A 15,990-nucleotide genomic window follows, 5' to 3' on the forward strand; every position below is an offset into this window, starting at 1 on the left:
TGGCACTGTGGCTCAAGTGGTAGAGCGCTAGCCTTGAGCTGAAGAGCTGAGGGACAGTGCCCAGGCCCAGAGTTCAGGCCCCACGACTGGACCCCCCCCCCAAAAAAAAAAGAAGTCTAGACTTTGAGAAAACCACTCAGTGAGCAGGGCTATTCAGGAGAAAATCATTGAAAAGACAGCAGTCAGGTGGCAGAATTTGAATGAGCAATACAAATTCAACTTCCATGTAATTCTCTATAGAACAAATTTAGCAAATTTAAAAAGGTGAGACTGGGGATGTAGCTCAGTGACAGAGTAATTGCCTAACATGCACAAAGCCCCGAGTTCAATTGTCAGCACCACAAACACACATACACATTAAAAAAAAAAAATAGATGAGTTAAGAGGCTTGGGGTGTAGAACATGTGTTTGGCAGGCTCCTTTTTTCTGTGTGGGAAAAAAAGGTGGAGAAAATGATCAGCTCCTCTCCATTAATCTCTGTAAGAACTTTAAGAATGTGCCTCAATCCAGGCATTTGGGGAAAAGATGAAACATCAGAGAATTCTAGTATCAATATTAAGAGAAAAATAAAGCCAGGGGACTGTGAGCCACGCCTTTAATTCTAGCTACTCTGGAGGCTGAGATCTAAGGATCATGGTTCAAAGCTAGCCTGGGCAGAAAATCTCATGAAATGGCACTATGGTTCAATTGGTAGAGTACCAGCCAGGAGTGAAAATACCAAGTTAAAGCAGGAGCGTTCAAGTACCAGTACGGGGGGAGAGGGGGCGGGTGGGGGAGACAGAAAAAGAAAGAAATTAAGAAAGAAGAGGAGGAGGACGACAACAACGAAGACGAGGAAGAGGAGGAGGACGAGGAGGAAGGAAAATGAGGGAGGGAGGGAAAGGAAGGAAGTTAGGAGAAAAATATTTTTAGTCAACTGGAAAAACAATGCTAAAAGGGACAAACATTTCATGGGACTAACTTGCTACCACTCACTTTATGCCTTATTTTACAATGCTTAGTAGCTGAACAATGCACAAGTTCCAAAGTACATTAATAATTTGTTCATTTTCTCTCTTAGACAGATTAACAAGTTTTAAGTACCATGATCCTGAGCAATTTCAATAGCTTCTTAGAAAAATGACAATTAAAAAAATACTATTAGACAAGTTCTTTGCTGGGTGCTAAAGGTATCTGAAGTTATTTTTGTGGTTTTTTTTTTTGTCAGTCGTGGGGCTTGAACTCTGGGCTTGGGTGCTGTCCCTCAGCTCTTCAGCTCAAGGTGGGTGCTCTACCATTTGAGCCACAGAGCCACTTCCGGTTTTCTGGTGGTTTATTGGAGATAAGAGTCTTATGGTCTTTCCTACCCGGGCTGGCTTTGAACCGCCATCCTCAGATCTCAGCCTCCTGAGTAGCTACGATTAAGGCGTGAGCCACCGGCACCCAGCTGAAGTATTTTTTATGCCATATCAATGTCCCTCGTTTCATAATGTAAATTTCTTAAGAAGTTCCAAATTATTATTTTTTTTTGTCAGCCATGGGGATTGAATTCAGGGCCTGGGCACTCTTACCCAGATTTGTTGCTTAAGGCTTGCTCTCTAACACTTGCCCACAGCCCCATTTCTGGCTTTTTTGGTGGGTAATTGAGGAAGAGAGTCTCACAGACTTTCCTGCCCAGTCTGGCTTTGAACCTAGATTCTCAAATCTCAGCCATCTGAGCAGCTAGTGTTACAGGAGTCAGGCCTGCCTGGCAAAAAATTTAATTTAAAAAAAAATGTGGGGCTGGGAAGGTGGCTTAGTGTTAAGAGTGCTGATTCCTCAGCACCACATAAGCAGAAAAAGCCAGAAGTGGCGCTGTGGTTCAAGTGGTAGAGTGCTTGCCTTGAGTTGAAGAGCTGAGGGACAGCGCCCAGGCCCAGAGTTCAGGTCTCATGACCCGAAAAAAAAAAAACAAAGTTTTTAGTTATAAGCAAATGCCTGAAAAATGTTTCAAGAAAACTAGTTGAAAGGGAAAAGATTTAAACAAGAAAAAAGGATTTCAGGGGGCTGGGAAGGTGGCTCAGTGGTAGAGCGCTTGCCTTGCATGCCTGAGGCCCTGGGTTCGATTCTTCAGCACCACATAAGCAAAAAAAAAAAAAAGCTGGAAGTGGTGCTGTGGCTCAAGTGGTAGAGTTCTAGCCTTGAGCTGAAGAGCTGAGGGGCAGCGCCCAGGCCTAGAGTTCAGGCCCCATGACCGGACCCCCCCCCAAAAAAAAAGAAAGAAAGAAAAAGAAAACAGGATTTCATTCTCAGAGAAAAACAAATGGAAATAAAAATAACTATGAAAGGTGTTTAAACTACTATATTGTTAAACTCAAAAATCAAGATGTCAGCTGAGTGCCAGGGGTTCACACCTGTAATCCTCGCTATGCAGGAGGCTGAGATCTGAAGATCATGGTTGGAAGCAAGCCAGCCCCAGCAGGGATAGTAGTCTATTACTTCCAATTAACCACCAAAAGCCGAGAAGTGGCATTGTGGCTCTAGTGGTAGAGAGCCAGCCTTGAGCGAAAAAACTAAGGGACAGAAGCCAGACTCTGAGTTCAAGTCCCAGTACTGGCACAGGCGTACGTGTACACACACGTGTACACACACACACACAGGAAAGGAAGAAAAAAGTGAAGGTGTCCCCGCAAAGAACATCGTCGTTCTGGGGGGGTTAGACTCGCTGCACGCAAAGCAGCTGGCCTGCTGGCTCGCAGCCCCGATTCTGCCCTCACATCCTGTCCACTACATAATCCATGAGCTGGCTCTCTCAGCCTTTCTCCTCATCCGTTCAACGGAATTCGTAAATCTCTCTGCTGATAGGTCTTCCAGGGGTCATGGTTTGCATATTTGTGCTTATGATCTGTATTTTATTGTCCGTACGTTTCTGACCACAGAACCAGCAAGAGAAGGACACCGACACATACGCACAAAAGAAGCCCATCCGCCCTTAGGCAGCTTATATTTAAATTTTCAGGTTGATTTTTCTGCTTTCGGAGAAGCAAGGACGATTGCAAAGTTCGAAAGGAAACTTTGATATCCATCTCCAAGATGCTGCTCACCCCCCCCAAAAAAAAACAAAATCGCCACACGCTCCCAACTCAAGAAGCTGCTAGTCTTATTTCTTCCAGAGCAAAGCCTTTCTAGTCTGAAGCACAACAAAAGATTGCCCATAGGAAACGTAATCTACGAAGCTGTCTTCAGAGAACCGAAGCCCAAGAAGGCACAGCCTATTCCTTTCTGCTTTCCAGATTTTCTGGGAATGTGGATTACATTTCCAACCCAGAAGAGAACGCATCTGTGTGCCTCGGGTGAATCCCGTCGGTGCGTAAAAGAAGGGCAGCAGAAGCGCCAGACCCCGGGGGCGCTGCCCCAGCGAGAGGGGCAGCCAGCCGCGTTCGGTTAAACAGCACCAAAGGCCGCCTGGGCAGCACCGCCCGGTGCCAAACGGCATTGGCTGTCCTTCATGGAAAGGATTCGGTAAGGCACGCGACGGAGAAGAAAAAGAGACGAGCCGGGGACTCGAGTCCAGGGGACGAGCGGGAGGCGCGATGCCGCTCCGCGGGAGCTCCGGGTCCCCGGCCAGAAGGTGATGCAGGGCCGGCCCGCCACCCACCGGCGACCGAGGGCAGCGAGGTCAGCCCTGGAAGGACCGTCCGCCCTCGACGCCCCTTCGGCAAGACCCGAGAACGCCCGCTCGGCCGGCCAGGGCTGCGGGCGCCCATTCCATCCCCAAGCCCGTCCCGCGGCCGCCACCCCCACCCCCCACCCCTCCGGGCCCGCCGCGGAGCCCCGGCCTCGGGGCGCTGGTCCGCTGGCTCCCGGCCGCCGCCGCCGCCGCCCCCGGGAGGATAGGAAGGACGAGGCGGAGCTGCGGCCGCTGCCGCGCCAAGCCGGCGGGCGGCACGGGGTGAAGGGGAGCCGGAGCGCCGCGCGCCGGGCCGCGGGACCAGAACCCCGAGCGGCCATCGTGCCGACCCCCGCCCCCGCGCGCCTACCGCGGTCCAGGCCGCCGCCGCCGCCGCCGCCGGGCGCCCGCTCCTCACCTCATCTCCGGGCGGGTGCGCGCTGCCGCCCCAGACACGAAATCAGTGCAGCTCACACGCCGCGGGGAGGGACGCAGGAGCCGCAGCCCCGCACACCATCCCCTCCCGCCCGCCGGCCGGCCGTCCCGGAGCCCGCTCGGGATTCTCCCTCGCGAGCCGCCGTACTACCGAGCAACCAAGCTGCGCGGCCTCCCCGCGCTCCCCTACTCCCCGCGGCCTCCCTCGCTTCTCGCTCCCTCGCTCCCGCCTATCTCCTCATCTCCCTCAGCAGCCTCCTCCTCCCCCTTCCAATCCTCCGTCTCCGCCCGCAAATGGGTGGAGACAACGGTCTGCCAATCGGAATGAAGCCACGCCTCCCGGACACCGCCTACCTCCGGCCCCGCCCACAGCGGGAGAAAAAAGAGGAGTGGGCTTTAAAGAATTGTGGAGTTCGGAGTGACAGCCAGGTGAACCAATCAGGAGGCTTTGGGAGGACGTGCCCTGCTTCAGGGAGGCGTAACCAAAGGTTTCTTGTCTGGAATTTAAGGAGAGCTTTTTTTTTTTTTTTATCCATGATTCGGTGCATCTAGTCGTTGCAGCGCAACCCTGTACCTAGGATGCATTCACCTAAGTTACAGAAGGCTTTACAAAAGAGAATAACGTGAATCGAAAAGCCAGGCAGGACACAGCCCGAGGGAGGTGGTAAGGATACGGTTGGAATTAGAAAGGGTGTGGTCTTTCGCTCAAATCTGCATGAAAAGGAATCCGTTCGGGTGAATACAACCTTGTCCATTTATTGGTATTCCCTGAGGCGGTGCCGAGTGTCTCTATGGAGCAGAGCATACCGGGAGTTGTAGTTCCCAGCTCCGATGCCACGGCGTTCGCCACACGTCTACGAGTGACAGGTGGTCTGGCCAATGGTAGCACCGTTTAAGCCCAAGGGGGCTTGTCCTTGAGAAGAGCTAAAAGGTGGCGGTGGCGAAGGCGCTGGCGGTTGAGGCTCCCCCGAGGCAGGTGAGCTGTGGGGATGCTTGTCGTGTGTCTGGGGAAACGGGACTTTGGCCAAAAAATGGAGAATCGCCCGGCAGAACTATCTAGCCCTGAGGAGGATGGTGGTTTGCGTTGCACCTTGACGGGAGACCCGTTCGGGCTCTGGCCTAGTTTAGCCGAGGCCGCTGAAGGGCGGGTGAGACTACATTTGACAAGCAGTTCCGGACTCTGGGATTTCTCTGCTTTCATCTCCCTCCACTTTTATGCAGGCAAAGGTCTAGACATAAGTTTCCCTCCATATTCCGACTTTTAAAAATTGCTGTATTTATTTTGCCCTTTCCCCTTTACTCCTCCTCTGCCCCTGCTTCCTTCCCCTTTACTTTCCCGGTTTCAAGCAAGCAGTTCCCTAAAGCTAGGGTCTTCGCGTATATCCCGCCACGAGCCCAGATGTGATCTTTTCATAAAGCCAAGCCCCGGAATGCTCTAGAACAAGGATCACCTAGGTAGGTCTGGGCTGGCTGCTTATTTGCATTTTTCATCGGTTTCCCTCCCCCCTCCACCCCCCACCCCCCTCCCCCATCCTGCTAGTTAACATGACTCTAAGCAGAGTAGCAAGGTCCTAAATCACCTCTTTCCAAAGCGATACAAATTGAGCCACTTTAAGTGCACTTAAAAAGTGAAAAGAAATACTTGAAGTTAATTTTATGTTTTATTTAACCCAGAAACATCCAAACTATTTCAATTTAAAACTGTATTTGTATCTATTTTGTTCCATGTGTACTTTTCCACATCTGGTGTGCATTTTACACTTGAGAGCGCAACTCGTATACAACCTGCACCGTTCAAGTGCTCAGTAACACCTGTAGCTATTGGTTTCTGTGCAGATCTAATCCTGTAATGGAACAGTACAGATTCAAAGCGGTTAACCGTGTAGCTCCTTCGATGCTCTGTTACATAGACTTCAGAACAACCTTAGGGGTACTCCGGTGAACTTACAGAAATAATAGTTTAAAAAAGAAAAGAAAAATGGGGGAGGGTGCGGGGAAGGTAGCTCAGTGGTAGAGCGCTTGCCTTGCATGCATGAGGCCTTGCGTTCGATTTCTCAGCACCACATAAGCAGAAAAAGCCGGAAGTGGTGCTGTGGCTCAAGTGGTAGAGTGCTGGCCTTGAGCTGAAGACCTGAGGGACAGCACCCAGGCCCAGAGTTCAAGCCCCACAACAGACAAAAAAAGGGGTGGGGGAAGCTAATACTTACTGAATAAAGAGTTGGCTTTAGGGCTGGGAAGATGGCTTAGTGGTAGGGTGCTTGCCTAGCATGCATGAAGCCCTGAGTTTAATTCCTCAGTACCACATAAACAGAAAAAGATAGAAGTGGTGCTGTGGCTCAAGGCTCAGGGACAGTGCCCAAGCCCTGAGTTCAAGCCCAGGACTGGAAAGAAAAAGAAAAAAGAAAAAAATGAGTGTTTTGTATATATTACTATATTCTTGTAGCAACGCTTGGAAATCACTGATGATTCAAACCAGCATCATTTAGGACTTGTAAATTCTATCCATCAATCATAGCAACATATATTCTTTTACCTTTTATCACTAATTTCACTCCATTGATGCTTCTGGCCCCATCCAGCAGCAGAGCATGAGGGGCTTGGAATGAAGGAATTTCCCAGGTAAGACCTGGCTACCTGATATTAGTAGTAAAATATGGTAGTTTTAGAGTTGGCCATGCTGCTGCATGCTGCTGAAGGGATTGAAAAAGAAAGTTGAAAACTTGAAAGAGATACTCAAGACTGGGCCAATTCTATATAAAACTTGCTCAGTTTTGATTCATTTGAATACCTCCCAGAAAAAGGAAAGTGGGAAAGCTTGGGAAGTCTTAAAATCCCATTCTGCTGAACTTCACTTTTCCCCTGAGACGTGATCCTACTCAGTAGCACAAGCTGCCAAGCTGGCCTTGAACTCTTGATGAGCCTCCTGGCTTAACCTCTTGATTGCTGGGATTTCAGCCTCTTGATTGCTGGGATTTCAGGCAGAAATCGCCAAGCCTGTTTTTTTCATTGTTTATTTAATAAAAGTCAAATGTTTTCTTGCATAATGAGCTTCACCTAGACCGATTTTAGGACAGTCCTGTGCCTCTCAGGATTTGTTGTTTCTTCGAGACAAGATCTCCCTATGTAGCCAACACTGGCCTCTAAATTGTGATCCTAGTGATTCAACCTCCCAAATGCTAAGCAAATACCTTTTTCTGTTTCTTTGTTGTTTTTTTTTATTCTGCCTAAAAAAGGAATGTTTCCTTACAGCTACTCCTGCTATCTTTAATTCTTAGGTTGCATAAAATAAAGTGGTAGAGTGCTAGTCTTCAGCAAAAAAAAAGAAAAGAAAAGCTCAGGGACACGGCCAGTCCCTGAATCCAAACCCCAGAATTGGCACAAAAACAATTTTTAAAAATAGGTAAAAGTCAGACACTGGTAGCTCACACCAGTAATCCTAGCTACTCAGGAGGTTAAGATCCGAGGATTTCTGTTCAAAGCCCATCCATATAAATCCTAGAGAATCTTGTGTTCAATTAACCAGCAAAACACCAGAAGCAGAGATGTGGCTCAGTTAGTAAAGTGACAGCCTGAGTAAAAAGCTAAGCAGTATCATCCTGAGTGCAAGCTCCATCATTGGCATACACACACACAAAAATAAATAGTAAAAGTTAATTACAAACATTGTATCAGTTACAACCTGAAGGTGTCATAGCTTATGTTGGAAGATAATTTTAAAAATTTGACTGTACAAGAAAAATAATTCAGATTTTCAGGAAGTTTGCCATAGAGCAACAGATGATTGGATGATAAGGAGAAAGTGAGAAAGTCAAAGCCCTGAGCATTGTAGTGATTAACCTCATCTAAGGTGATGGCCCTTAGTGTGAGTAGGCCAGACAAAGCGAAAGAACAAAAGAACGTAACTAATAAAATACTGTGAAGAAGGGCTGTGACTCTCAGATGTCCCTGATGGCTAGAGATGACTGGGAGAGATCAGCCCAGTTATAACTCTGTTGAGTTTGAGGTTGATCTGATACTTGGGACACTTGTGGCTTCAAAGTAAGGGTGAGGAATGATCTGTGGAGACTTAATTATTAATAGATGAGCTTGGGGATTGACTGTAACAGGAGAAGAGTCTGTGGATTTCTTGTTGCTGTTAAAGAAGAAACTATTTGAAATTACTTCCCCTTGAAGAGATCAGTACCTTTATTAAATACTTTGTTGAAATATTTTTAGTTAAGTCTGCAAAGTTTTATTTCTGCTTTTACCAAAAATTAGTTTAAATAAATTTCTGAGGTTTTTTCTCCATACTTTAATAAATATATATGTATATTTATCCATTATGAATTTTATTCATTTAAAGTATTATTAACATAAGCTTCAGTTTTCCCACTTATGTAAATGTTTTTAAAATTCTGATATATTTGTAAAAGTATGAAACCTATATGTCTCTCACAAAGCATCTCAGCCATTTTGTGCATGTGTACCAGTATCAAAGCTTGAACTCAGGGCCTGGGCACCATCACCCAGATTTGTTGTTTAAGGCTAACACTTGCCCACAGCTCACTTCTGGCTTTTTTGGTGGATAATTGAAGAAAAGTCTCACAGACTTCCCTGCTCATGCTGGCTTTGAATCACCATCCTCATATCTCAGCCTCCTGAGCAGCTTGGATTATAGGCATGAGCCATCTACCCCAGCATGGCCCACATGTTTAAATGTAGTTTACTGGCTTAGAGGTGTAACTTATCTGTAGAGTCGCTGTCTAGGAAGCACAAAGCTCTAAGTTGAAAGCTCAGTCTGAAAAAAAAATTTACCTAAGTGGTATAGCACTTTTACATGAAAGAGGTTCTGGTTTCAATCCCCAACACTACAGTGGAAAAAAAACAAATTTTATGTGTCATTCTTTTGATTTAGCAAAGCTTATAGTAGGATATAAATATCTATAAATTTAACATTACATAACTTCCTTAAAAATGATACCACATATTTTTAATTTCTATTGTTATTTTATAACACAGTTATTTTCTTTCTGCAAATGCCTGTAAATTAATTAAAGGTCTTATTAAATAATGGGTTTAAGTCTTCTATTTAATCTGCACCAGTGCCTAAGAAATTTTGCAAGCCTTGAGTATCATTCATTCTACCATTTTCCTAGTTCCAGAAATTCCATATTTCTTTTGGGGGAGATTATAAAACAAATTATGAGTAGTTTCTCATTTTTCCTCTGACCACTTTTGTAAAAAAACCCTTTTTGTTTTACTTTGTAACTTTAAGGCTATTTTTGATCACACACAGTTCTTAACTGAATCAACTACTTTTTTCCACAGACTAGGCCACTAGTCACTTAACTTGGAGGAACTATTTCGTGTACTTTGACTGAGAATACTGGCATTATTGTGAACATAATATTTACTTTATTTTTACTTTAGTTTTTATATTTTGTTGGCTGTGGGGTTTGAACTCAGGGCCTGGGCACTGTCCCTGAGCTCCTTTTGTTGAAGGCTAGTGCTCTACCACTTTGAGCTGCAGCACCATTTCCAGTTTTCTGGTGGTTAATTGGAGTTAAGAGTCTCACAGACTTTCCTGCCCAGACTGCCTTTGAACCTCCATTCTCAGATCTCAGCTTCCTAAGTAGCTAGGATTACAGGTGCATGAACCACCAGTGCCTGGGGCTTTATTTATTTTTTCAATATTTTCTCAGGGTATGAATAAACAGTTATCTTCCAGAGTCTTTGATTTTTTTTTCTTTTTTTTTTTGGGGGGGGGGTCCAGTCATGGGGCCTGAACTCTGGGCCTGGGCGCTATCCCTCAGCTCTTCAGCTCAAGGCTAGCACTCTACCACATGAGCCACAGCACCACTTCTGGCTTTTTTTCTTTTTGCTTTATGTGGTGCTGAGGAATCGAACCCAGGGCCTCATGCATGCAAGGCAAGCACTCTACCACCGAGCCACCTTCCCAGCCCCCTTCCAGAGTCTTTGAAATAGGAGCATATTATAAGGTCCATGGGACTACTAATCTAAGCCATGAGTTCAGATTAGTTTTAAAATTCAATTAGCAGAGAAAAAGGGGCTTCCATAATCAGAAAAGAAGATGCTGTAAAATCAAGACATTGATATGGAATTATTCCATTCTAGAAGGAGCAGCTCTAGTAGCTGTAGACTTGAGTAGGAGGTTTATTTAATAATAAGAGGTATTGCTCAGCAAATTTGTACATCTATAATCCCAATACACAGATTAGAAGCCAGAAGACCAAGAGGTGGAGGCCAGCCTATGCTATATATCAAGAAACCAAGTGTCAAAATGAAACAGAAATAACCAGGGAGCTGATTTAGCCAAGATCCAGTAGCTGAGAAAGATCCCTAGTTGGTAAATAAAATAAAATTTGTTGGTATGTAATGAAGGCTAGAAGCATGAACAGATGGGATAGACTGACTGTCACCAAAGGTGATTCCTGCTAAGGAAGTAGGACTTGATCTTCGTTTATTTAGCAGAATCTATAGAGTTAGTATAGCACATTCTCAGAGAACGGGCCTTGCCTGGAAAACCTCAGGCGGGGTAACCATATGGTATGAAGTCACACTGACTCAAACAGTATTAAAAAGTTAAAAGTTATGGGTGGAGTAAAATAGACTGGGAGAAGCTTAGTAGCTGTCTTAAAGAACCTTGAAAACTAGCAGAAGAGGTTAGATTTACTGTAGGGGAAATTTGTGGTAGCAATGCTGAGATTCTTCCCTTTTATCCACATGTCCAAAAACACATTGGTACAAATAATGACTTTCAATAACCACAAGGGTAGGATTCGTCTAACCATTTCACCTAGGTCACCCTGTCCTTACATGCTTTATTTATACATGTTACATATATAATCTTCATCTATGTCTTAAGTGTGTATTCACATTTCATTAGCCCCAGCATTGGATTATCTCATCCTACAAACCATTGCTCAGCTACACTTAGGAAAAAATCCTTTTGTATGAATCCAGTTAGATCTACTAATATGTCAGCATGAAACCAGGCTGGTACATGGACATGAGACTAGAGTGTTACTACACCTCATGCTTAGAAGGGGCCCATCCTTAGTTTGGTATTCTACTATTGCCAGCTAGGAAATTTTAATAACTTTTAAATTAATTTCACACTTTCATTGTGTACTGGGACCTACAAATTATATGTACAGTTGTATCAACAAGCACTTAATAATTATCCTAAAGGATATGAAAATTATAGCTTTAAGTGATATGTCCTATTAGGCAGGAAACCATTAAGCATTAATAGTTAAAAATAATAACTTTGGAATTCATCAGTAGCACTTGGTTTGGGTCCCGCATCTGGCACCACTAGTGCAGTGAGCTGAGCCCCAGCTGTGAGTATAAATCTCTTTGAAATTTATTTGGTGGGGAGTTCAATCCCCAGTTGGGGTTGGAGAGATGCAATTTTCTTATCCATAAAATATATGTAATAATAACTTGTACAAAAATGTTTCTCAAAATATTTAAGAGCCTCCAAACTAGAAACAAATCAAATGTCTTGTGTATAGTGGAATGGACAGACAGTGACTTACTCATACAATGCAATTATATAGATCAGGAAGTAAATGGACTGCAACCACGAGCAACATGAGTGAAACCAAAGTAATATTAAGAGAAATGAAGATGGGCAGCAGTGGCTCATGGCTGTAATCCTAGCTACTCAGGAGGCTGAGATCTGAGGAACGCAGTTCAAAGCCAGCCTTGGCAGGAAAGTCCATGAGACTCTTATCGCCAATAAACCATTCAGAAAATGGGAAGTGGCGTTGTGGTTCAAGTGGTAGAATGCTAGGAAAAGCTGAGGGACAGTGCCCAGGCCCAGAGTTCAAGCCCCATGACTGACAAAAAAGAGAGAGAGAGAGAAATGAAACAGACATAAAGATAGGCTTATGATCTCATTTCTGTAAGTTCAGAAGACCATGCTGTTGAAAGTCTTGGGTACTGGGTTTCTTAAGAGGCAGTGACAAGGCAGGTGGTAACTAGAAGCAGGCAGAAGAGCTTCTGAATTTCCGGTAGTGATGTGTTTCCTGGTGACAGGAGCATGTTCACTTTAAAATTGCACAAGCTGTACTTTTACGGTTTGTGTGCTTTCTAAATCTCCTTCATACTTGTATAAATTTACATTTTTTAAAGGCTCGCAATATGATTACTATGAAAATGTAAAGCTGTGGAAGCTGGGCACACTCAGTCCTGTAACCTAGCTACTTGGGCGGCAGACATCCTGGTCTTGTACTTTCTGGCATGACAAGGCTGCATTCGGTCAGTGGCTGGACACAGTGACGCGCACCTGTAGTCCCAAACCACAGGGAAAGCACAATGGCTGCGTGTGCTTTGGCATGTACCTACCATCCTAGCACCAAAAGAACAGAAATAGGATCAAAGCCCAGACCCACCTGAGCATAAACAAAAATGCAAAAGGGTCAGGCTCCAGTGGCTCACACCTGTAATCCTAGTTACTCAGAAGGCTGATCTGAGGATCAGGGTTCAAAGCCAGACTGGCATGAAAGTCTGTGGGACACTTTTCTCCAAAAATACTAAAAAAGCCAGAAGTAGAGCCTTAGCTCAAATGGTAGAGTGCTATCCAGGAACAAAAAAGGTCAGGGATAGCACGCAGGCCCTAAGTTCAAAGCTCAAGATTGGCACCAAAAAAAAAAAAGGCCGGGCACCCCAGTGGCTTACACCTGTAATCCAAGCTACTCAGGAGGGAGAGCTGAGGATTGTGGTTCAAAGCCAGCCAAGGCAGGAAAGACCATGAGACTCTTATTGCCAATAAACCACCAGAAAACCCGAAGAGGCCCTGTGGTTCCAGTGGTAGAGCGCTAGCCTTGAGCTGAAGAGCTGAGGGACAGCGCCCAGGCCCAGAGTTCAAGCCTCACGACCAACAAAAAAAACTGAAGGTGTCTCAAATGATAGAATACCTTCTTGACAAGTTCAGGATCCTGAATTCAAACTCCCAGTACCACAAAAAAAGAAATGGGAGGTGGGGAGAAGAATGAACTAGCTACGGAAAAGGCTTATAAACTACTACCAAAGAATTACACGTTACAGTTTCAACAATTTTAACCAGTTTCTAGTGGTTCACTTTTTCCTATTTTTTTTTCTTTTTTGCCTGAGCTGGCCTATCCCCCAACCCTAAACTAGGATTACAGGTGCTGGATTACAGATGTGCACGATCATTTTGTCATGTTGCATTTCTCTTATTTGATCTCATCTCTAAATTTACCTGTTTGAAGACAATATTCATAGTTGCCATTTTATCCTTTGCCAGTAAGATTTTTCCAGTTTTCATTTGCTTTGGGAACCTTTAATTGAATTTGTTTGTTTTAGGTGACTACTATGAAAGGCTTATATTTTCAACAAGGTTCTACAAATGAAGAAATAGCATTTGTATTTCAAGAAAAGGTAAGAAAAATTGTCTAATTGTTAAAAAAGATAAGATAATGAATTTTCCATAAGGAATGGACCAACTTTTAAGTATATCATTAGTTACTTTGAATAGAACTAAATAAGCAAAAGTTTAAATGAAACTCTCTGAATTAATTTCCTTTAATCTTTGTATGAAAATGGTGATTCATGTTACACTGCAAACATAAATAGATACTTTTTTTTTTGGCCATGGGGGCTTGAATTGAGGGCCTGGGTGCTGCCTTGAGCTCTTTCTCTCAAGGCTGGTGCTGTACCACTATGAGCTGCAGCACCACTTCTGGTTTTCTGGTGATTAGTTGGAGATAAGAGTCTCATGGCCCATTCCTGCCTGGCTGGCTTTGAACCCCAATCCTCAGATCTCAGCCTCCTGAATAGCTAGGATTACAGATGTGAGCCATGGATGCCCAGCTATAAATATATTTTTAAAAGAGCTGCTACAAAAGATTTTTTTGTTCCTCAGAGTAGTAATATGAAAGGCATGACGAAAACAGAACAACAGCAACAGTCTATATTGCAAAATTACCCAATTTATTGGGGATGTAGAGGTAGAGCACTTTTCTAGCATGCAGGGTTCATTCTCCACCCTTATCCCTAAGGGTGAAGGAAGGCTGTCTAACCTATTCAGACTAGCACTCAACACAAGTTAACAGATTGTAGCCATTTTTTCAAGAAAATATACTATTTCATAAAGCAGAAAAGGTAGAAAAACATTGTTTAAAAAAAATTGGGCTGGGAAGGTGGCTCAGTGGTAGAATGCTTGCCTTGCATGCATGAAGCCCTGGGTTCGATTCCTCAGCACCACATAAACAGAAAAAGCCGGAAGTGGTGATGTGACTCAAGTGGTAGAGTGCTCGCCTTGAGCTGAAGAGCTGAGGGACAGTGCCCAGGCCCAGAGTTCAAGCCCTACAACCGACCAAAATAAATAAATAAATATGGTGCCAGTCCTACAGCTTGAACTCAGGCCCTTGGCTTATTACTTAGGATTTTTTTGCTCCTGGCTTTGCTCTCTACTACTTGAGATTAGTAGTTTATTGGAGGTAAGAGTCTCATGGAGTTTCCTGCCTGGTTAGCTTTGAAATTTGATCCTTAGATCTCAGCTTCCTGAGTAGTTAGGATTATAGGCATGAGCCACTGGTACCAGGCAACAATTTTTTTTTAAGGTACTAAGGGTTGAATTCAGACCTTTGACATAAATTTTGAAACATGCCAAAGTTACCTCATTTACTGACCTTTGATCTCTAGTTTTTTACTACTTTAAACACAAATAGTAAAACTTCTACATATGGTTTATACAATAAAGTTTGTAGTAGGCCAGAATAATTTCAGTGTAACTTAGGAATAAAAATTAATTGCTATATGCTTATCAGCATTTCATAATAGAATTTCTGGATGGTGAACATAATCCAGTTTTTCTCTTTTTTAATTAACTCAAAAATTATTTAAATCAGATGTCCAAATATCAGTTTGATTGGTACCACTGAATCACAGAGTATTTAAAATCTAAATTTGATTGGTCTTAGAGAAAAATGGTCTCCAGGTTTGCATAAACTACAGTTTGGAAATTCCTTAATATTTTGGGTATCTTCAGATATATTACTAAATATCAAATCTGAAATTTAAAAAGTTATTGTGTTTATGTCAAGTAAAATAGTAATCTCTGTGGTGTAGTGTAGAGGGTAATGCTACATAAGAGTTATTGTTTGCCAGTCTTTGATTTAACTTTGGATGTATCAAGAGTTGAGAATATTTTAATTCATGATGACTCCAGAGTAAAGATCACTGGAGAGGTGTTAATATATTTAATAGTATGGTTTAAATCATGCTAAGTGCCTGAATTTGGAATACTTTTGGGTATTTAAAGTTTTATATGGCTATGAATATGAGAGTAATTAAATTCCATTAATTTTGGATGTTGGCCTCTCCCATGGGACACACTGAAATATCCAAGGCATTAAGAAGACAGTAACAGGTGACTCTCTAAATAATTTTATGTACAGCATAATAAAATCAGAATATTACTAAAGACTACCTGTTGTGTATGTTTATGGCTATCCATCATGAATAGTAAAGTCTGGTACTGTCAGATTATTTAAGGTAAAATAAAGTATGTATTTATTGCTCAGCTTTATTAACCTAAGTTTATTATCTAGACATATACCCAGGAATCTTAGTAGTTTTCAAAATATGAACCCTAAAGTTTTTATAAGTAAAACTCAGGGTATAGGTGCTGTATCTGAGCCTATTTGTGTTTTACCACTTGAGCCATAGCACCACTTCCAACTTTTTCTAAGTAATTTATTGGAGATAAGAGTCTCATGGACTTTCTTGCCTGGGCTGGCTTCGATATGATCCTTAGATCTCAGCCTCCTGAGTAGCTAGGATTACAGCTTGAGTCACCAGTACCTGGTTTTTTCCTTCCTTCCTTCCTTCCTTCCTTCCTTCCTTCCTTCCTTCCTTCCTTCCTTCCTTCCTTCCTTCCTTCTCTTTCTTTCTTT

General features: G+C 43.5%; 2 protein-coding genes across 3 annotated transcripts in view; one reads left to right on the forward strand and one right to left on the reverse strand.

Moving 5' to 3' along the window:
• Window positions 1–4,175, reverse strand: part of Itsn1 (intersectin 1 (SH3 domain protein)) — a 195,520-nt gene extending 191,345 nt beyond the window's left edge. The window contains exon 1 of the mRNA XM_013027430.1: window positions 4,047–4,175. The gene's annotated coding sequence lies outside the window, so the exon portion shown is untranslated. The remainder of the gene's footprint in view (window positions 1–4,046) is intronic.
• Window positions 4,176–4,836: 661 nt separating this feature from the next.
• Window positions 4,837–15,990, forward strand: part of Cryzl1 (crystallin, zeta (quinone reductase)-like 1) — a 38,749-nt gene continuing 27,595 nt past the window's right edge. Inside the window, exons 1-2 of one of the 2 annotated variants that reach the window (XM_013027464.1) lie at window positions 4,837–5,039; window positions 13,397–13,471. In XM_013027464.1, the coding sequence (XP_012882918.1) occupies window positions 13,406–13,471 (66 nt within the window). In that variant the 5' untranslated portion in view covers window positions 4,837–5,039; window positions 13,397–13,405. The remainder of the gene's footprint in view (window positions 5,040–13,396; window positions 13,472–15,990) is intronic. The other variant, XM_013027463.1, reaches the window with a different exon arrangement.

The sequence above is a fragment of the Dipodomys ordii genome, unplaced genomic scaffold (assembly GCF_000151885.1).
Source record: "Dipodomys ordii isolate 6190 unplaced genomic scaffold, Dord_2.0 Scaffold104, whole genome shotgun sequence".
NCBI lineage: Eukaryota > Metazoa > Chordata > Mammalia > Rodentia > Heteromyidae > Dipodomys > Dipodomys ordii.